We start from the raw sequence: 22132 nt of genomic DNA on the forward strand, positions 1-22132 counted from the left end.
CTCCATCTTTCCATTTGTAACCCCAGTGCCGCTCCTATCTGGCTTTGTGCTGTTTCCTTTCCTGCTTTGTGCACATTTCTTCCTCTAGAACCTAGACAATAGTCATCATTGTTTAAGTCCATTATAAACAGTACTGTCTATACTTGAATGTGGCATATTAAAAGCTCCTTGCTCTGGGACAAGAGAGAGGTGCCTCTTTAGTGACAGGAATGGAGAAAGTTAAACTCTGATCTCATTGATAGGGACAACATTGAAATGTTGGGGATTAAAAAAAGCTTGTGTCCCCCTTACTCAGCATGCTGAGTCAGCATCCTACCCTTCAAGACTGACTGTCACTTGTACTGCTTGATCTCTGACTGCCCTGCTGGAGTGCAGTAAAAAAACACAAAGAACATGCGTTAGTGAAGGACAGAGTGGTTCTGGATTTTTGTTTGCGTTTTTGTGTTTGCTCTTCCAGCTCGACAGGAAGCCTTTAATAAGAGTTTTCCTAAATGATGCTGCATGTCAAATGGGAAATTTTACTCTATTCTCTTAACAAACAGCCATTTCATGAGAGGGTTTTTCCGCCCCTCTCAGTACATTCCAAAAGGCTTTATACCTCCACTGGTTACTGATTGATGGCTCTGTGCTGAACTCCCTTTAATTTTGCAATAAACCAACAAGGAGGCTGAGACCACAAGTTTACAGAGAATGACTTATTTACTTTACTGCATTTACAAGGATGACAAAGTCAGATTTAGTAGTTTCAGTGTGGTCCTTGGGAGGGCAGGAGGAGTACTTGAGGAATTATACTGTATAAATAACCAAACAAAAAATAGCTTGCTTATTCTTCCATGTCAAAGCAGTCATATTTCAGTTCCTAGGCCAACTCACTCCAAGGCTCTGCAGGGGCTTTACGCTTACAAAGGCTGTTCACTAAGGCCAGCATTTTCAAACTTGGGTGCTTCAGCTTAGGCACCTAAAAATGTCTTTTGATTTTTCTGACGGGCTCCCAGAACGTCAGCCAAGACAGTTAAATTGGGGGAGATTTTGTTGGCATGATGAGCTGTACAAGTGTTGCCAAAGCATAAAAGATTGTTGTGTACTTCAGGTATCTCTTACAGGAGGTAAGATCCATCCAGGATAGGGCAGCGCTTTTGGGGGCTTGATCCCCTATGTTCCTGTGTACAATGGTAGCACCTCTGAAAAGCAGGCAAATGATTTAGAAGCCTAAATATTTCTTAAATACCTTACTTTAGGCACCCATGTTTGAAAATTTTGCCCTTGCTGTCCCTCAGTTTCCCTATCTGTAATACAGGATTGTTAATTATTTCTGTAACACCTTAGCTGTTCATAGTTCTTTACAGATACAGCAGGAAGGAAGATGTGGATCATGCCCCAAAGAGCTTAAATGGTAATGCTAATATGCTGCTACTAATACTTAGCTTTCTTATGGGAGAAACTAATTACAAAGTATTGTAAGATATTAAGTTCAAACTTTTCCAATAAGTGGTTCTGACATTTGAATAGATCTAAATAAACTTTTCAATAGTATTTGCAATCTTATCATGTTTTGCAGCCTCTGGACTGCAAATTTTCATTTGTTAAACTGTTAGCCATATTGGTCAAAATTGGCCATGCTCAAAGGTTAAGGGGCAGTGGTTCACTGAACTCAGCAGGAAAGTGAGACAAGTTTCCAGCAGCATTGACCTATCTAACTGACCTTTTTAGTTTAGTTTTAGTTGCAGAGGGTGTTTTCTATTCATGTACAGTCATTGGCTGGGGAAGCCCCTCATATTGATTTTACCATGAACAGGGAACAGAAAACTATAACACAACCCTCTACCTATTGCACATGTTCGGGGTTAGTTGGGCTGAAGGAGGGAAGGTGGTGTTTCCTGTTCCCTTACTCTGTAATGATTACTCTAATAAGAATGAGAGAGAGCTTTGTTGGGTTAATTGATACCAGACAATAGGATCTCTCATGCGCTAAAATGTTGCATAACAGAATTCTTACTGTTGAAAGCCTTGTTGGAAGTTAATGGACTAGTAAGTTGAGTTGTGCCTCTTAAATTGAAGCCAGGGCTGCATGGTCTGAAGTCCATTATGTGTTAGGAGACCCCACAACAGATCTTTCTTTACCCACTGGACTGTGATCCTGGCAAGTTTCATGAACTAAACAGAGTAAAATATGGTCAATACTTGGCTGGAGCTCTCCAAGGAAAATTTCAGAAAGTTACATGGTGACTCGATTGAAGGCACTTCCCCCCACTAAATAAGTTCTGGATCAATGCTCCAGCATGTTTTTAGGAAGCACTGCATAATTAGAGATGGCATCTTTCAGGCAAGAGATGTAACAGATGAAAGATGGCTATTCTGACCTTTCCAGCTTTCTGTGTGTATACAGCCCTTATGTTTATCCCTGCTGATTTGTAAGATATTGGACCTTAAAGTCAGGCCAGCTCTAGGTTTTGTGGGACCTGTCTGAAGTACTATGTGTGTCCCTCCTTACTTGTAAGTGCAGCACCCCACTGGGAAATCACATGGCCATGTCTCACCACCCTTCCTTAGTCTATCTGAATCTCTTCTTCCTCTCAGGCTGTGATGAATCCCTCATGCACCTGTTTGTGAGGCTCAGCAGCTGCTGGTGAGCCATTTATGTGGATCAGGAGGTGAAGATGAAGTGCACCTTTAAAGCTGGCAACGAAGACATTGAAGGAATTTAATACTTGTGGCCTGCTGACATCAGAGTAAAGTGGGGGTGGCATTCTGGCTGGTGAATTAGATGTGCCTGTATGCTGAGGGACTCTGGGAGATGTGTTGCTGCTATTTACAAATGGGATGTTCTGCTGTACCAAAATCCCATTTTAGAAATGTACATTTTTTTAACTATATCCAGTAGATAGTTATATATGGGTACATTATTTAGAGTTTTGTATTAAACTCGTGAGTCTATATTTGAAGCCCTGCATTTTCAGAAATATCCTCATTTTTTTTTGCTGCCCAGCATGAGACACTTTGGGCCTGGTTGCCACCCGTTGCTGAGCACCCACAATTCCAATTTAAGCCAAAGTGAGTAGAGGGTACTCAACAACCTTAAAAATCAGGTTCAGCTAGGGAAGCTGGGGACCCAGAATTGTACTAATGGTTGATAACATTAGAGATACACAGCTATAACTGAGGGTAGACATTTCAGGCAGTGTGGTTGCAAAGTGTAACTGAAGCAGAATTTGGCGCTATATTTGGTACTTAATTACCAGTTCTGTTAATTTATGCTTAAACTAGAGTAGAATCCAGCTGTCTGTCCCAGCTCTGTTGGGCCAAGAGGACTAACAAATAGTATCACCTAATTTTTTTTTCACAGAAATAAGCTTTCTGAATACACATAGGGTTCCAGTTCCAAAAAAAGCATCCTTACTCATGGCACTGTTTAAGCACTTGCTCAACTATCTCTGAAGTCAGTGGAACTTGAGCACATGCTTAGTTGTCATCCTGAATCAGGGCCAGAGTAGCTGAGTAAAAATGTGCCATTTTTACAGTCACTTTACAGATGCTTAAATAGGGAATGTTCCTGATGATCTATTCAGAGAGAAAGTGCACTCTAGTCCCATAGAAGATAAGAATCAGAGGTATGGCTGGTTTTTTAAAGCAAAGGGTGAAGAGGATTACAATCCTCCATCCAGACCAGTGCCACAAAGTTCCCTGACGTGGGGAGAGCTGACCAACCTGAAAGGTACAGAGTCCAGTTATGCAATTTCTAGTTTTCTCTGTTTGAAGCCTGTAGAGTCCATTGGGGGCAGGGGGGATATGAAATATGGTACCTCTAGGTTTTTTGGTTTTTTTAAATCTTAAATAAAGTAGCTTTTCTCTCAGTTATATGACATAAACTTTATACTGTGCCATCATATTTTGTTTATCTTGGCCCAGGTTTGGGCTGACTGCATCACTCGTGGGTGCCTTTGAAACTTATGAGTAATGTGGTCAGTGCAAACTTGTGCCAATAAAAACATCATACCACACCAGAATGCATATATACATATAGCAAATATTTATTTAATTTAAGGTATTACAACTAATCATTGCAGTTTCCCTTTCAAACTATATAATGTTGATGTGAAATCTATTCTATCCCTTCCTTTACATCTGCCTCTGTTTACTCAGAGTTTTCTAGAAGCTTCTATCAGGCTTGTGCCTTGGGCTCTACCTTATCGTTTGAATCGAGGTTTAACCACAAAACTGTTTTCTAGGTGCCTGACTCTGCCACCCCCTTGAATAGCTTATTTTCTATTGGTATCTGAGGTACACGCTCTGTGCTGAGGTTTTTATGATGGTAGTGACATTAGTGCTGTGTACCAGATTGTTACTTGAAAACCTGAATCCTGAGGTTTCTCTTTTGTAATAAACTTTCACAATGAGCCTGTCATAGAGGCACCAAGCCGATGCTCTGGAGCTGCTCTATATGAAGCCAGTCAGGACTCTGGTGTAGCATGCCTCACACTGTTGCCAGGGCAAGAAGCTTACATAGTTTCTGGTTTCTTGGGTCCGATCTCAGAGCATTCAGCATCCCTTTTCACACCGTGCCCTTACTGCAGCGAGTCCAGCCTGGGCACAGGAGCTCTGGCAGCCTTTTTGGCGCCCTAGGCGGCAGAAGGTCCAGCCCCCGAAATACCAATGATGACCGTGGCAGCTGAACATCTGGCCACCGCGGTCACCGCCCCCCAAATGTTAGCACCCTAGGCGACTGCCTAAGTCGCCTAATGGGTTGTGCCGGCCCTGCCTGGGTGGGGCTCCTAGGGAAGTCAAAGGGCTCTGCACCCCTACTCTGCAGTCAGCCGGAACTCTCAGCCAGTGTGTAAAATGGAAGATTTCTTAATTGACAGGAACAAAATGTAGAACAGAACTTATTAGCACAGAAATCAGTGACTTTCAGCCAAGTCCATCTTGGGAGAACTCCGGGCCAGATGCCCTGGACTCCCTCCTTGCTTGAGTCCCCCACAGCAGACTGAACTTGACCCTTCTGCTGGCCTCCGACATGCCCATTTCTCCTCCTCCGGTCTTTGTCTCACTTCCCGGGCAAAATGTCACCTGGTCGCATCCCCCTCCTGGTTCTCGGGTTACAAAGGGCACTATCCATAGCTTATGTGCAAGCAACTGGAGCAGCCTCACCAGCCCCTGAGGGTCTCAAAAAAAGTCACACACTCTTATTCCCACCACCTAGGCATTCGTGCAATACACAGGGAAACTGAGGCACGCACCATATTTATGCAAAACAGTAAGACTCACATATGCTCGCAAACAACCTAACAAGGGGGAAGCCCCACTTTGTCACAACCTTAACACCCAGTCCTGCAAACATACAGGCATAACTTTCATGATTATTCCTATTGGAGAAGATCCACAGTCCCCTCTGGGCATTTTGCTGGATGCCATCCAGGTGATACAAAACAGTCAGAATGCTGATGTAACTGGCTATCTGGGAATTCCCCTAGTGTAAGGAGCCATCTCTTTGCCAATCCACCTCATAGGACTCGGCCCAGGGAGCATGTTGTTGTTATGGTATCATTGCCGTATGGTGATGCCCATCTGCCAGAAGAGGATCATGGGGGGCCATTGCACCTGAGTGCAACTTAGAGCAGCCTTTAGGCCAGGGATTCTCAAACTGGGGGTCAGAACCCCTCACGGGGGCGTGAGGTTATTACATAGGGGTCATGAGCTGTCAGCCTCCACTGCAAACCCCGCTTTGCATCCAGAATTTATAATGGTTAAATATATAAAAAAGTGTTTTTAATTTATTGGGGTGGGTCGCACTCAGAGGCTTGCTAAGTGAAAGGGGTCACCAGTACAGAAGTTTGAGAACCACTGCTTTAGGCCCTTTGTACCTTCCTTCACTGTGTCAGGTAGAGCTGAAGCTCTGGTCCAGTAACTTCAATGGGAGTATGCATGGAGTCGGTTTACTTATGTGTGCAACTATTAGCAGATTTGGGCCCTTAGACCCATTCCTATAGCTTTCCTTAGACTCCAAGAGTGGGGATCAATTATTGGTAATTCTGGGGAAATGATAATCACTTACATTACCACCTAATGATTACACTGCAATAGATCCACACTTACCCACTCAGTCTCCCTGTATAGTTGGCATTATATGTTTATACTAGTTTGTTTCTATCTCTCATTAGAAAAAAATAACTGAGCTTTGACTTTATACTGCTAATGGTTCATCCCTCATCAAGGAATTAATATTTGTATAATACTAGATAAGTGCTACTTTTTTTACTATTATTATTATTTATTGAAACTTCTTGAATCAGTAAAACATGCCAGGAAACCTTATGAAAACAGGCTACCTTGTGAGATCTGGAGCGCTGCCTACCTCTGGTCAATGTGGAAATATGACAACAAGAGCTTTTCTCATGGTGCTGTATTTCAGCACTTCTGCTCCTGGTCTCAGTCAGAACTAGAGAGTGCAAAGGCCACATGCAAATATATAGGATGGCAGTGGGATACCTACTAGGAGGAAAAGAGCCTCCAAGAGGAGAGTCTTAGGTGGCAATGCTCAGCTGCAAGAGCAAAGAAGAACTCTGCAGGGTTCAGGAGTAAGAGTGAAGGGCAGGGAACTTCAGCATAGCCCAAGAGGGGGAGAAGGATCATTTGTTTGGATTTTCATTTGGACATTTGTTACTCTGAAAGGTGACTGAACTTGAAAGGTGACCTGGCTGGATCACAGAATGACAGGCAATAGAATCTCTGCAATACCACTTCTATTGACAGGGGCTCTCTCTGAGACCAGGACCCCATGACAGTCGCTATTGAAAAAAGGCAGTATAGATATACAGGGTGGGTAATATTTTGTCTTTGACTAACTTTAAAAATCTCCTCAGTTTGTTCTGCTTTTTACAATATCCCTTTGACAAGTTACTGCAATTAGCTTCAAATTTTCCAGGAGAAATGAACTTGATGAAGGTCAAAGTGTGGAGTTGTCTGTCTGTCTGTCTGTCTTTGTATGTTCTAGTTCTCATCTGGGCTGCTACCTGTCCTCCAGTAGCTATAACAATTCATTTTTCCTCCTGTTTGCAGGTTATCTTGACAAATCAGATTACCACACGGCTGAGCAATGGTCTTGATATCCGGGCAGACCTGGTGTCTCCAGCTGATGACTTGTCCCTATCTGAAGGTAGGAGTTCCATTTTATCACAGCTGAAGCTTGATACTTATGCAAATCCCCACTGTCACTTGCAGTCTCTTGTTGATATTTGGGAGCACATGGGATTGGGTTTATCAAGTTTAGCATAAAATATAGTTGGAGTTCAAAAACATTCTTGCATCCGACGAAGTAGGTATTCACCCACGAAAGCTCATGCTCCAATACGTCTGTTAGTCTATAAGGTACCACAGAACTCTTTGCTGCTTTTACAGATCCAGACTAACACAGCTACCCCTCTGATACTTAAATTTCTTTGTAACTTTCATCATTTAAGGGAGAATGTCACCCATGTTAACCAAAAGACTATGTTTACTAGGGGCCACAAAGAAATTTTCAGTGTCCAGTTCTATAGTATTTTCCTCTGTAGTATCGCTGATGCATAATTAGCTATGTGCACTAGTATCTCTGAGGCCATTGTGAGAGGCAAGAAACTGAATAGACACTGGCTTGATCTGATATGGTAAATCCTATGTTCCTGTTCATTGATTGTAATTATCAGCAATTCAAAAGAGAAACACCTTGCCACAAATCAAAAAAGGATAAACTTTCAGTTGTGTCCCCTGGACTATACAGTAATCATGCTTCAAGTACAGTGACTCAAACTGCAGATCTCAATATTACATTGATAACTATAAAAGTGTGGTGTGCCTTGTAACACCTTTATTATAATACTGCATTTTCTTTCTGTGCTAATTTCAGGGTATTGTATTTTCCAAAGAAATTGGAGCAATAATTACACATTTTCATTCAATAATAAGAGAGTTAACTTCTCAATGTATCTATCAGTGAGAAGAAAAAGTAACTCCAAGTAAGAATTCAAACCTGGTCACCATCTTATATGGTAACTGCAGCGTCTAGCTGTTGAAAGAATACTTGGGCCATAATACATGCTGCAGAAAACTGTAGAGAAGTTCCCTATTTAGAGTTCAGTTGTGTCAGAAGCCCCACTCTGCTGTGGTAAGCAAGATTTTCCTTCTAGTGGGTTCCTCAAACAGTATTGCTGACCTTATATCAAATTTGCAACTTGGCAGGATATGGTAAGGTGGTTTTCACTTTTCTTCTTTGTTGCACCTTTCTGGTGGGTCTGGATCAGCTACTCTCTTATACCAGTTCTCACGCAGTTCCCCATCCTATAAGAGACATGCAAAGGGATATTACTAAAAAGAAAACAGAACCGGGCTAGAGGTCATACTTGTAGCCCAGTGTGGGCCCATCAGTGCTGGTTCTCTACTCTCCTGGTGCTGTCAGTGAAACCTTCAATTTAATTACCACTAGATTCAGAGCTAATCTCCCAGGATCATGGTTGCCTACCCCAACTAAGCCTACAATCCCTTCCGTTAACTGCATGAATGCTCCATAGCTAGACAATCAAGAGCAGGCTTGTTCAAAAGATCCTACTGAATATTAGACCATCTTCTACAAGAACTTACCTTGCTAAATTGAGGCATTTTTCCACCTAGTCTTGGCAGTAAGGGGTATCACCAACCAGTTCTTCAATTCAACATATTCCGGACTACTTACTATACCTGAAATACAAAGATTTGATGGTTAGTTCCATCAAAATACATTTGGCTGTTATTTCAGCATTCCATTCTAAAGTGGACAATCACTCTGTTTTCTCCAATGATATGTCCATACGATTTGTAAAGGGCTTAATCAAATTATACCCTCAAATGCAAGACCCCGTTCCTCTGTGGGATCTAAACTTACTATTGTCAAGACTTATGGGTCCCCCATTTGAACCGTTGGCTACCTACTTGCTGTTGCATCTATCAATGAAGGTAGTATTTCTGGTGGACATTACCTTGGTCTGAAGAGTAGGGGAGTATGGGCATTAATGTCAGGGTTTCCATGTACAATCTGTTTTTAAGGACAAGTTGTACCTGCATCCTCATCAAAAGTTCATCCCAAAGGTGGTTTCCTCTTTCCATATCAACCAATTTATTTGCCTGAATTCTAACCAAACCACACATGACCAGGGAGGAAGAGTATTTGTGTACATTCGATGTCTGAAGAGCATTGGCATTTGTGACGCTCTGTACCTTGGGGGAGCACCCTGCACCCACATGTTCATCCTTATAGTATGATTGTGTGGTATCCAATGCAAAGTTTATGTTGAGTGTATTTGGAAGGCTCGTGATGCACTGAGCATTGTTGTTATAGTAATGTTATAGGTTGTAATTTCATATGTATATAGTTATGAGCTGAAACTGTCCTGATGGCTTAAAACAAGCCCAAGCAAAAACTCTCCAGGAGCAGAGGGGCAGTTCACATCTCATCAGGGCATGTATGGGACAAACCCAGCCCAGCCTCACAGGAACAAAGGTGGCCTAGGCAACAACAAAGGATCTGTTGGGCTCTCAAGTGAGTCACCTCCCTTCCCATGGCCAGTTCGGACTACGATGAGGTAATGCTCACCTGACTCTGAAGGGGGGAGCAAGCCAAGAGGGAAGAAAGGACATGATAAAAAGGAGAAACGTTTGCTATGCACTTTCTCTCTCTCTTCCACCTCCATCTACAGGAGGGGTGGGCAAACTTTTTGGCCTGAGGGCCACATTGGGTTTCAGAAATTGCATGGAGGGCCAGTTAGGGGAGGCTGTGCCTCCCCAAACAGCCAGGCATGGTCTGGCTCCTGCCCCCTATCCGTCGCCCCCTGATGGTCCCCCCGGGATCCCTGCCACATCCACCCCCCCGCTCTCTGTCCCCTGACTGCCCTTGGACTCCCTGCCTCTAACTGCTCCGCGCCACCCCATCCGAGCCCCCCTCCTTCCTGACGGCCCCCCCGGGACCCGTGCCCCATCCAACCACCACTTCTCCCTGACCACACACAGAACCCTCGCCCCTAACTGCCCCCCACCGACTCATCCAACTGCCCTCTCTTTCCTGACTGCCCCCATGGGACCCCTGCCCCATCCAACCACCCCTTCTCCCTGTCCCCTGACCTCCCCCGGAACTCTCACCTTGACTGCCCCCAGCCGCCCCATCCAACCACCCCTTCTCCTTGACGGCCCGCGCAACTCCTGCCCCCATTCAACCCCCCCTGTTCCCCGCTCTCTGACCACCCCGACCCCTATCCACACCCCCAAACTCTTCTGCCGTCTATCCAATCGCCCTCTCCCACTCCCTGCCCCCTTACCACTATGCTGTGGCTCAAGACTCCAGAGATGATGCTGGAGTGGGAAGAAGAAAAAATGGTCACTAATCTGTTCCATAACAGTTGTTCTTCGAGATGTTTTGGACATATCCATTCCACAACCCATCCTCCTAACCCAGAGGTGGGCAAACTGTGGCCTGTGGGCCACCTCTGGCCCATGGGACCGTTGTGCCCGGCCCCCGAGCTCCTGGCCCGGGAGGCTAGCCCCAGCCTCTCCCTTGCTGTTCCCCCTCCACTGCAGCCTCAGCTCGCTTACTCCACTGCCAGTGCAATGCTCTGGGTGGCGAGGCTGTGAGCTCCTGGGGCAGCGCAGCTGCAAAGCCTGGCCTGACCCAGTCTCTGTGCTGCGTGGGGACGGTGGCGTGGCCCAGCTCCAGCCCGGCAGCATGGCTGTAACGCTACCAGCCACCGGTGCTCCAGGCAGTGCAGTAAGGGCACATAGAGCAGGGGGGGTTGGATAGAGGGCAGAGGAGTTCGGGGGGTGGCCAGGGGGCAGGGGTGTGGATAGGGGTCAGCACAGTCAGGGGGGATCAGGGGGTTGAATGGGGGCAGTGGTCCTGGGAGGACAGTCAGGAATAAGAGGGGGGGTTGGATAGGACGGCAGGGGGCAGTCAGAGGACAGGGAGAAGTGGGGGTTGGATGATGCAGGGGTCCTGCAGGGGCCGTCAGGAATGAGAGGAGGGGTTGGATGGGGTGGTGGGGATCTGGGAGTGGTCAAGGGACAGGGAGTGGGGGTGTGTGGATGGGGCAGGGGTCCTGGAAGGGCTGTCAGGGAACAGGGGAGGTTGGATGGGGCAAGAGTCCTTGGGGGGGGTCAGATAGGAGGTGGGAGCTGGGCCACGACCCCCTCACCTAACCATACAATTTACGAAACCCAATGTGGCCCTCAGGCCAAAAAGTTTGCCCACCTCTGTTCTAACCTCTTCATTGGACTTGCAACAAGAAGGAGCTGAGAGAGTTAGGGTTAGCTCTGCCCTTTATTTCTGCACACAGTGGTGTGTGGCAGCAGGGGAAACTTGTGCTGCCCAGTGGGTACTGTTGAGGGAAAAAGTTACCAACAGCCGCTGGAATGCACTGACTCCGAGAGGAATGGACATATGCAGTGCATCTGAAAAACAACCGTTACAAAACAGGTTCATAACTGGTTTTTCTCAGTTAAACGTGATTTCTGGCTTTGGTTAAGTGTCAAAAAATCCTGAAAAAAAGTGCTGAAATATACTTTTATTGTTAGATAGCATTGGATTCTCTGTACGTGAAAGATTGTGTTAGTGGCTCATGCAAGCAAAGATGATGGTGTTCTAAAATCAGGACTTTGGAAGATGGCGTGGGTGTAATTTTTTGTAGTGATTACGCTAAATGTGTTCATGCAGCTATTGTGGATAGTAATGGGAGTTTGTTGTGTGTCTGATTTTCTGGTGCCATTGTTTTGAACTTTTGCCCTGGAGCGCCATGAATGAGGTGGGATTTGTTGACTTTTGTATGTGAATTTTTTTCATTAAGTGAATTCATGCTGGTGAAAGGTGCTGGAGTGATAGTCTTGGGATTTGAAGATCTTTGTTTATCCTCAGAACAAGAACAAAACAGGCAGCAGAAGTGCAAGTTTTTCCTACAAATTCTCCCATTAAATGCCTCAGTCCTCATCTATATTGACCACCTCTGTGAGTAAAAGTGGAATTCACCCCATTCACTACTTTTTCTGTCTGCCAGCAAGGGGCTCAGCTGTCATGATGGTTTTTGCACTGTGGACACGGGTTCACTAGGAATTGGACTGAGACACCCTCCAAACTCTCTTGATATTACCACCAAGCAACCTGCAAATAATAATAATAATACTTTGCAATTTTATTGCTCTGATCAGCTGGGGAGCTCAAATGACTTTAAAAACATTCATGAATTAGCCTACCAACACTGTTGTGATGCAGGTAATTATCATTCCCATTTTACAGTGGTCAGCGCGTAGCCCCTTAAACATGCAGAGGGGGCTTTTGGTAGGGGAGCCTGGTCCTTCCCACTCCACTGGGATCCGGCCCAGGGCCCTGTGAGGGTAACACAAGGTCTGACACTCAGGAGCACCTTAAGGCTGTCCTCCCATGGCCACTTTCTACCAGCCCGCTATTGTCCAAAGTTTGAAGTCTATCTCAGGAGGCTTTTAAGGGAGGCTCACTGCTTGGTATCTCTTTGCAGCTGGGCATGGTGTGTTAGCTGTCTTCCTCCTGGGGTGGTGGCTGCCTCCTGTCATGCCTTGGCCCTCCATGCAGGTCAGTTTCAAGTCTCTCCCGTTCAGGGGTAGTCCATAAACAAAACATAGGGAATCAACACAAATAAACTGGGTTAGTAAATTGGGGATGGGGGTGGGAGGGAATGCCTCCCTCTCTGGGTATAACAGAAACAGGTCTTCCCTTCCCTTAGGGAGTGACCTTTAGGCAGTTGTTGAGGGAGAGATCTTGCCTTCCCTTAGCCCTTTTCTCAGGAGCTTCAAGGCAGAGGTTCTTTTCTCTTCCTTGGTCTGTCCACAAGTGAGCTGTTTTGCTCCCTTTTAACTCCTCTTCCTGTCTGTGCATCTCTTACAGGTGTGGCGGGCCAGGGATGACTGAGCTCAGGGCAGCTCCTTAACCCCCTTGTTGTCCAGTGTGAGGTTTGTATACCCCATCACATATGATCAGGAATATAATCTAGAACTCATGACTGTGTTCTTATCATAAGATCACCATTCCTTTCATTCATCACCAACTTGAGCTGGATATGAGCTTGTAACTTAGTTGTGAAGGATCCATAATACAATATTAGTCCCAAAAGGAATTAATTCTGTTGGATTATGTATGTTTAAAACATTATGTTAGCCATGTCCAAGTCATGTTTCTGTAAACTGTTTGGTGTGTGGATAATTTTTTAGAAAATCATCCAGAAATGAACCTTTCACTGTTCTAAATATCCCATTAGGAAGAAACAAAGTGCTACAGTGACTTTTATTCTTTGCTTCTGTGTCTTACTGTGCATTAGAAGGGAATTTGTTGGGCCATTATCATGTGTTGGATCAGGCCCAATCCTCACCTCATTTCTACCCTGGAGTAGATGCAGGGTTGGGTCCTAAAAGGTTGCATAAGAAAAGATATTTTCCTACAACAGTAGAGAGCCTTAGGGCTGAATTCATAGTGGTGTAACTGGTGTAAATCTGTGGCATTGCAGAAGGGCTGAATTTGGCTCTTAGTAAAGAGATGATACAGGCAGAAATAAAGTGAGCAAGATCCTGGGATCTGTTAAGTCTGTTTGCACCACACCTCAGATGCAGTGCAAATGTAGTTAGTTTAATTGGCCAGCTGAAGATTCCTCATGCGTAGAGGAATCCTCTGATGGTGTACAGCCAGCATAGCTGGCCCTACACCATCCCTATTGCAGCTCCCAACATAGGGGTTATGTTGGGGCATGTCCAGAGTGTTGCTGCACTTCAGTGAATCTTGGCTTATAGAATAAGCCCCTTGTGGGCTGTTGCAGCCAGATGTAATTTAGAGCAGCTTCATGGCTGCTCTGAGTTGTAGTGAGGGCCAGACTAGCTCTCAGCTGTCACCAGGCTCAAAAGCATTACATGAGGAGCTACTCCTCAGTATTCCAATGTGTTACGAAGAGGACAAACTCAAAATATCCTTGTTAGTAGTGGAAAGACCCAGAAGAAATAGATTTAAGCTGTGTCAGGTTAAACAAATATTAGAAGTAGAGCTTAACAACTATTGCAAAACATTTCCTGTGACTATTCATTCAGATTCCTAAACAAAATTCATTGTGGCCATGATTGTGCCCTTTTCATTTTGCTTTGCAGTCATTCACGTGATCAGGTTATGCCAGCATGTGCACTCATGAAAAAAGTGAGTTGTAGGCTTGCATGTTTGAATCCTAGTGGAAAGCAAATTTTAAATTAATTTTCCTTAAGCGTTTGTCCCAGAAATCCTGTTTTTTAAGGGAAATGCACATCCATTCAAGGAACAGAATCAGTACCAATATACTAATCACTTTCCATCTATCTAGGTACCCCACAACACATTATCTCATAGTTGCAGCAAAGCTTGAATAGCAAAGTGTAGAGTAAGCAACATTTTTAAAAAACATACTTTAATAGTTTTGCATAAAGAATACATTAGAAAAAATGCTGTTTGCACAGATATTCTTTGAACAGAAGAGGAAGTAAAATACATCAGATATTTATTTGCTACTAATTATTTACTCTGTGAGGCGCAAAGGAAGGCTATGTATTGCCATCAGTGGGGATACTCAGGATTACGAATAAGCATCCCAGGTTTAGGAAAAATTAAGCGACTCCTGTTTTGGTGCTGGGGGATATGATGGTATAACCCACTCAAGGACCCTTCTAAACCAAAAGACATTAATATATATTCCAGCAAGACCAAAAGGTGCCTCTTACAGAGATCAAACAAATGGCCTGTTTCACTTGGGCAAAGGTCATGACCATGTTGCTGTGGCCAAGAGCAGAGCCCTGCCATCTCTGGCAGGTACAGAGGTATAAGAAAAGGGAGGCAGGGAGAGAGGGAATCTCAGCTAACTAGCTGCTGTCTTGAAATGTTTGTTTGGAAAAGTTAGAGTTATTCTTTGACTTGACTTGGTCTGTAGATTTCTGCTAGGTCAGAGAGGCTGGTGTTCCCTTTCATTCTCTTTAAAACAAGCACAGATTGCTGGACAGTACTTCTTAATTCATAAGTATAACAGTGGGTTTAGTGTGTCCTTTCAATCTTGCTCATCATTGCTATCTTAAATTGTATTAGACTGTGGAGAAAGGGTGGCCTTCCAATTTGTGAGGATGAAAGGCTGGAAGCTGCCACACAGCCCTCTCTCCATAGGACCCTTCCTCCCTTGGTCTAAGAAGTTTAGTCTAGTGGACTAGGCAAGGGGCTCAGTGTTGGGAGACCTGGATTCTATTCCTTACTTTACCTTTGATTCACTGAGACCTTCGGAGAGTCACTTCACTACTCCGTGCCCTAGTTTCCCTATTTTTTAAATTGGGATAACCTCTCCTACTTTGTGACTGATCTGTTTTAAAGCACTTTGAGATCCTCCTGTGAAAAAAACCTGAGTCCCATTACCAGAGTGTCATAGCATTCTTTCTCACATCTGAACCTTAGAGTCCAGGAATGAGATACTAGCATGAATTTCCCTAAGCTTAATTACCAGCTTAGATCTGATAGGCTGCCACCACCCAAAAATATAGTGTTTTGGGGCACTCTGACCTCCCCAACCTTCCCTGGGGACCCCAAGAACCCAGATCCCTTGGGTTCTTAAAACAAGGAGAAATAAACCATTCCCCCACCTTCCCCCTCTCAGAACTTCCCTCCCTGGGCTATCCTGAGATACTGATCTAACCTCTTAAATCACCATACAGAGAAGCATCTCCCTTCCCTGCCACAAAGAGGCAAACAGATTCAAGGAAAACAAAGAGAGATTCTATCTCTCCTCCTCCCGTCTCCCCCGCACCCGTCCTGGTGAGTTATCCCAGTGCCCTGGAGTAACACAAGGGAAACAAGGAAGAAAAAATCAATCAAGTTCTCTTAAAAAAAAAAAGAAATCTTTTAATAAAAGAAAGGAAAAAGTAAAGAATTATCTCTGTAACTTCAAGATGTAAATAGTACAGGGTCTTATAGCTTACAGATACCAGAAAGAGACCTTCCCTCCAGTACCAATACAAATCAAAATATTCCCAGCAACTACACCTATAAAAGTTAACCTGCCAGATCCACAAATGCAAATAGAATAAAACAATTAAAAAGCCTAAACTGCCTGTTTTACTTACTATATGAAAAGAAACTTAGAGAGCCTGTAGTAATGTCTGGTCTCTCTCAGACCCTCCGAGAGAAGAACAAAGAACAAAGAACTCACACCCAAACTTCCCTCCACCCGATTTTAAAAGTATCTTGTCTTCTGATTGGTCTTCTGGTCAGGTGTCCAGTTTCCTGCTTGTAACCCTTTACAGGTATAAGAGACATTAACCCTTAACACTCTGTTTATGACACAGAGAGGGTAGCTATGCAGGCAAGTACAGTACTATAATTTACTCCCCTCCAGGCCTGCTGCTGAATGGAGAGGGGAAATCAGGCAGGGAATTAGTAAGATGACCAAGGACCCCCAAACTTCACAGTTCCTACTAGTCATTTATTTTACCTGTTTTTAAGGCTAGCCCTATGGGTAATCTTATCTCAGTCACAAAGATTGTTAATCTCTATGAAAACACAAACACCTCTGTTTCAGAGAGGATTAGAGCTGATGGGACAGCCATTAAACATGCTTTTGAGTCAGTGCTGTTCCTCTTTGTAGTTTTATAAGCCATGTGAAACTGCTTGTTCCTGTCAACTGCTCCAGCACTTCATATTGAAAAACATTAGAAAGAATCATAACATTTTGACATACATTAGATTACTCTCTTTAGTGTTATGGCCGCAAGCTCCTTAAAACCTTTACAGGCTGGTTTACACAAGTTCTGTCTGACAGAAGAGAGGTTTTGTCTTGACATCTTGTGAAATACTGAGGCTTTGTCAGATATTATCCAATTTAACTAGAGTACTTTTTTTTTAAAGGACAATTCATAAACAAGTTGACTATCTTTTTGAAATGTGTAATTAGCTTTCTGGGGTCTGTATATATTTGGATGGTAATGAAAGAAAGACCTGGTTTTTGCTCATCATTGACAGTCTTTTCTAAAGATTGAGATATTTCATTTCTGTCTTGTACAGTGCTATGCAATCATCAAAGATGCCTTGATTATATTCCTCCTTGAACAGGCCCCCATAATGTTAGTGGAATTTATGTACACGCATTTGTCAGGGAATTTATGTACATGCATACGCAACTCTTAGGCTTTGTCTACACTGCCTGCCAACAATACAAACCCTGCTCGTAGCGGGTGGAAGTATTTTGTCTGCAAAAGTGCCGACAAACAGCATTTACACTGCCCGACTTTTAGTGACAAAGCCTTAGGTGGGGTTGGAAAGAGCCCAAAACAATTCAGATATGCACAGCGAGAAGGAAAGACCCCACCTAATACTGAGTTGCATATGAACACCAGAGAGGGAATAGTCCCCAGTTACGTTAATGGATATTAGTGCCTTTATTGAGTAGTATAGGTAGGCTTGGAAGAATTAGATTTTTATCTGCAGATAACATAAACATCGATTTCAGTGTACACACCCATCAATGATAAAATATTTCCATTTATGATTGAAATTTATGGATGGCAAAGAAAAGTGGTGCTTGAAAACTTAGAGTTTGAATTAAGGATATTTGCTTTGTATATTTTGATGTGATTTTGACAATTTGTTTTAACGGTTATAAAGCTTTAACTTTTTGAATTTCAATATTTACTCTCATTAAATGATTGTCTGATTCCCCACTGTCTGACTTTCCCCCATAATTTCCCACAACATGCAAATTTTTTGATAAAAATAGAAAAAAGGTTTGTAAATAAACCTTGATGTTATCCATTGAAATTATATTTAAAAAAATCAAATTCTTCCACTCCTAAACATAGGCATCCTTGATCTTCCTATTGGATATGAAGCTTGCCAGGCCAATTTACAGCATCCTCATCAGTGAAGTTCAGAGCCCTCAGACCACCATCAAGACTGGTCAAAGCGCAGTTGTCAGTGATGTGTGGCATTGTCTGTCTTTGACCACATCGGCATGTAGTATCCTCTTGTTGCCCCATGTGTGAAAGCTGGTTGCATTTTAAACTTGAACCATTCAAAATCAGTTCAGAAGGACTCATGAGTGGCATGGCAAATTGAAGCTGGATACATGCATGGTCGGGCCAGTTATAATAGACTAGTTGCTGATGTCAGCTGCAGATCATTCTTCATGCCATGTTGATGATGCAGGGAAATCTGAGCAGGGCAAGCAGGTCCACAATGGTTGCCTCAATGACAAGCATGCTCTTGGGTGATCAAAGAGGTCTGTGTATAGTGGTAGGCATAGGTTTGCCCTGATCATCTCAACCATTCTGGCTTTAGTGTCCTCATGATGGATGTGTGGAGGAGTGATGTTGCTTAACTCAAGCCAGAGTATTGGTGTGAGTAGAAGCATCCCAATTACGATGTGTACAGTTGAGTACGGTTGTGTGTCAGCCAATTTGGCATGGGATGAATGGAGCCAGATTGGAGCATAATATTCTGCTACAGCGTAACAGAGGGCTAAACTGAATGATCAAAGAGTTTGAGCGTTTGCTCCCCACAAACTGTCAGCCCATTTTCTTAGAAGGTTATGTGACCTCACCTTAGTCACAGTTTTACTCAAGTGGTTAAGAAGATATGTGAGAAATCTATCTGGGGTTACTCCAAGGTAGACAGAGTGGGAATCCTGTTTCAAGAAATGTCCATTGAGAAAGTAGTCAGTTCTTGGACTGTTCTGGCATAGTAAAGACAGAACACACTAAAAACTGTTTTGGCCACACTTGGTTGTAAATACCACTGACTACTGTATTTGGCCATCTTAATCCAGTGAGCTTTTAGGGAGTCTTCAAGTTCCGTGAAGGACCGTGCTTGGATGTCTAAGCAAATGTCATTGTGTACGTGAACTTACAGAATTGGGTAAGTGGAAGGTCATTTGTGTACATGTTGAGAAACATGGGTGCCAGCACAGAGCCTTGCAATAGACTGTTCGTTTGTCTTTTCCACGCACTTAGCTCTGTCTCCCATGAGCATTTGTAAACACCTGTTGAGAGGAGAAGGTCAATGACATTGACTACTCATGCTGCGAGTGCTCTCGACAATTTGACTAGAGCCGCATGGCCAGACCATGCCATGTGCTGCTGTCAAGTGCACAAATGTTTCCCATCTTCAGGTTTTTCTGAAAACCATTTTCAATGACTGTTGTCAAAACCAGCAAATGATCACAGGTGTTCTCACCTCTCCAAAAGCCTGCTTGCTCAATACTGTGTATTGACTCCACTTCTGGGAGATGCGCTGGCTTCCTTGATGTCAGTGGGTGATAGTAATGGACATCCAAAGGGAACTGACCTATTTTTTTATGTTAGTGGGGCTTATAATTATACACTGAGAGGGAAAGTGACTGGAGTTTACAGGGTTATGGCATGGATTTTGAATATAGTTAAATTATGGTTCTCTCCTTTATATTCCATGCTTTAACCATGTCAGGGCATTGCCATGCCACTCTCTCAACATAATTCATAAATGAAGATGAGACTCAAGGTAAGGATATATTTTCTAAACTCAGTTTGGCTCACACGGTGACCACCTCTGTATATACATTGGTTAAGGGAAATAGAAGTAAAATTGAGACTTTGTGGTTCACTAGCATCCAGCCCTGTGTTCTGTGGAGTTCTATAGCACTAACAACTGATCTCTTTTCATTAGGAAAGTAGAGTTTAGGGGAATTTATATGTATGGGAAAACATCCTTGTGAAAGGACAGCTGTTGACCTGCGGAAATATGTACAGCATATGGCTCACTCTCCAAAATAAGACCATGCGAGAGTGGCCCAAGATTGACGGGTATGTGTGTGTGTGCGGGAGAGGGAACACACTTCAGAGTCTCATGCCTATATTCTAGTTCCACTTACATATCTGCTTTCCAGCTGGATTTGCTCTGGATTTACTGCAGGATGTTTGAAAATTTGACTCCTTGTTAATTCTAGACAGACCATATGATTAATGGCTCCCCTTATTTGTAATAAAAATGAGTGTATTGGTGTTTCTGCTTAAATTGTGTGTATTTCCTGCTTTAGTATTGTAATTGCGATTTATTGTCCTAAATCATGCAAGTTTAGGATCTGTTAACTTTCTTTGGAGGTTGGAGCTGGGGGTGTGCTGGCATGTGAGTGAACTTCTTTCCATGGATGGGCTGCTCCTAAAAGGATAAATTCAAGCCTTCCCCTCCCCCAAAAAAAATCAGCAATAAAAATCAACAAAAATGGCTTCTCTCTTAATATAATCAAAATAGGCAGATTTTCTATGCTCCCCTTTTGGTTGTGAAGCAGCAGATCTTACACACTGAACAGGGGGTATATCACATTTGGCAGCTGCTTGTCTTTCTGTAATAGAAATATGTCAAACAATTGAACAGCATTCAGAGAAGAGCAATCAAAGCGATCAGAGCTCTTGACAGATTGATTTATGAAGAAGATTAAAATAACTTAATCTGCATATCTTGGCTAGACTAAGGATTTGTCTGCACTAGCCTTTTTTCTCTCTGAAATTTCCCTCTATAGCACTGTTTCCATAGTAGCAATGATGCAAGCTCTAGGATCCAGCATCTGCTGCTGTTTTAGCCATAGTGTTACCTAGATCTGTTTTGTGCAGAATTGGATGACATGATGGTTAAAATATTGAGGGCTGCTCTGTTCTAGCGCTCCAACCATTAATGATTGGAAATTTGAAGGAAAAAAGGCTAGTGTAGACACTCATTGAGGAAGTGGGGACTTGGTAACTCTTGGGAAGTACCTGAAGAGGGGGAAGGGTTAATGTAGGGCGGGATATGAATATGTAATGGAATGTAGCTGAACAAAAGAATATTTGAGCTGAATATCAGGAAAAAGTTCCTGACTATGGAATCTGTTGGACTGTTGAATAGTCTCTCTAGGGAAGTGGCAGAAGTCCCCTTCCAGGGCAGGATCAACCCAATGAGTGCCTTTAAATCCACCTTGAAATTTAATCTGTTAGATCTGGCACACCACTTTGGTGGTGCATCAGGAAGAGCAAAGAGATCAAAAGGTTGTAGTCCTGCTACATCCCTTTTTCATGGAATTGTTTCTTTATCGCACTTCCCCACCAACTGGCTGGCACCCAGATGCAGCTCCTCACCTAGGATGTCTGGCACAGTCACAACTGCTGAAGGTGTACCAACTGGCCATTAATAACTCATGCATCCCCTGCTTGTCCTTCTGTCTGTGCAGCTTGTTTGTGCCTGCCTCTCAAAACAGCTGCACCTTTAACTCCTGACTGGATGGCCCTGGCTCCATTGTTGAAGTCATTTAAAACTATACTGGACAAAATACAATACTGAAGAGCAGAATTCTGCATTAGTTAGGGGAAGGACTAGATGTTTTCTTTCTGTACGTTTTGTAAGTCTGTGGCTGGATTCATACATCTGTGCATACTCCTGCAGATGTTAGCAGTGATCTATAAATCTTAGGATATAAATGAAAAAGTAAACAAAAGGCATTTTCATTGTGGCTATGATGCTGGAAGGCCAGATTCCAGCTCTTGCCCAGGCTGCAGGCATTAGCTAAGAACTGAGAAACTCATAGCTGGAGACCAGACCAGTTTACCTGTATGTTAAGATTTGCTCAAAATAGTTATTAGTCTTATAAGGATGTATTTAGTGTTTAGGTGCTATGAAATGCTTGTAAGTCTCTGCATGCGTTAATCTCACTTGTAATGTCGGTATTCCATCCTATAAAGAAAATATGGAAGTTTTGCTTAATAACTTTGAGAATGTTTGCTCTGAACTTGTGAACCCAACCATGCAAATCATTCTCCCACCAGTAACTCTCAATACCAATGAGATATTTGGATGTAAAACAGAAACTTGCCCATTTAATAAACATCTTCTACCAGCCTGCCCATATTGTTTATCGATTTCATAATCCAGTGTCCATGACATCATCATTCACAGTCATGGTAGTGAAAACAAAGGATTGAAACAGCAAAATCAGGAAGGAGGAGGAGTCTGACTGGAAAGGAGAATTTATTCTGTTTATATACATACAAAGATCCTGGTAATTGCCAATGATGGGGGTGGGTATGCGGAGGAGGGAGGGAGAGCCAAGAGAGTATGACAATTACTCAT

The 22132-nt window shown here is 43.4% G+C and overlaps 1 protein-coding gene across 16 annotated transcripts in view; it reads left to right on the forward strand.

The window, feature by feature from the left end:
* The window catches only part of RAD51B (RAD51 paralog B), a 680879-nt gene that overhangs the window by 343719 nt on the left and 315028 nt on the right, over window positions 1-22132 (forward strand). For all 16 annotated transcript variants that reach the window (XM_050953536.1, XM_050953533.1, XM_050953537.1 and 13 more), the window contains one exon: window positions 7054-7150. In XM_050953536.1, coding sequence (XP_050809493.1) covers window positions 7054-7150 — 97 coding nt within the window. The remainder of the gene's footprint in view (window positions 1-7053; window positions 7151-22132) is intronic.

Source organism: Gopherus flavomarginatus, chromosome 5 (assembly GCF_025201925.1).
Source record: "Gopherus flavomarginatus isolate rGopFla2 chromosome 5, rGopFla2.mat.asm, whole genome shotgun sequence".
In the NCBI taxonomy this organism is placed as follows: Eukaryota; Metazoa; Chordata; order Testudines; family Testudinidae; genus Gopherus; species Gopherus flavomarginatus.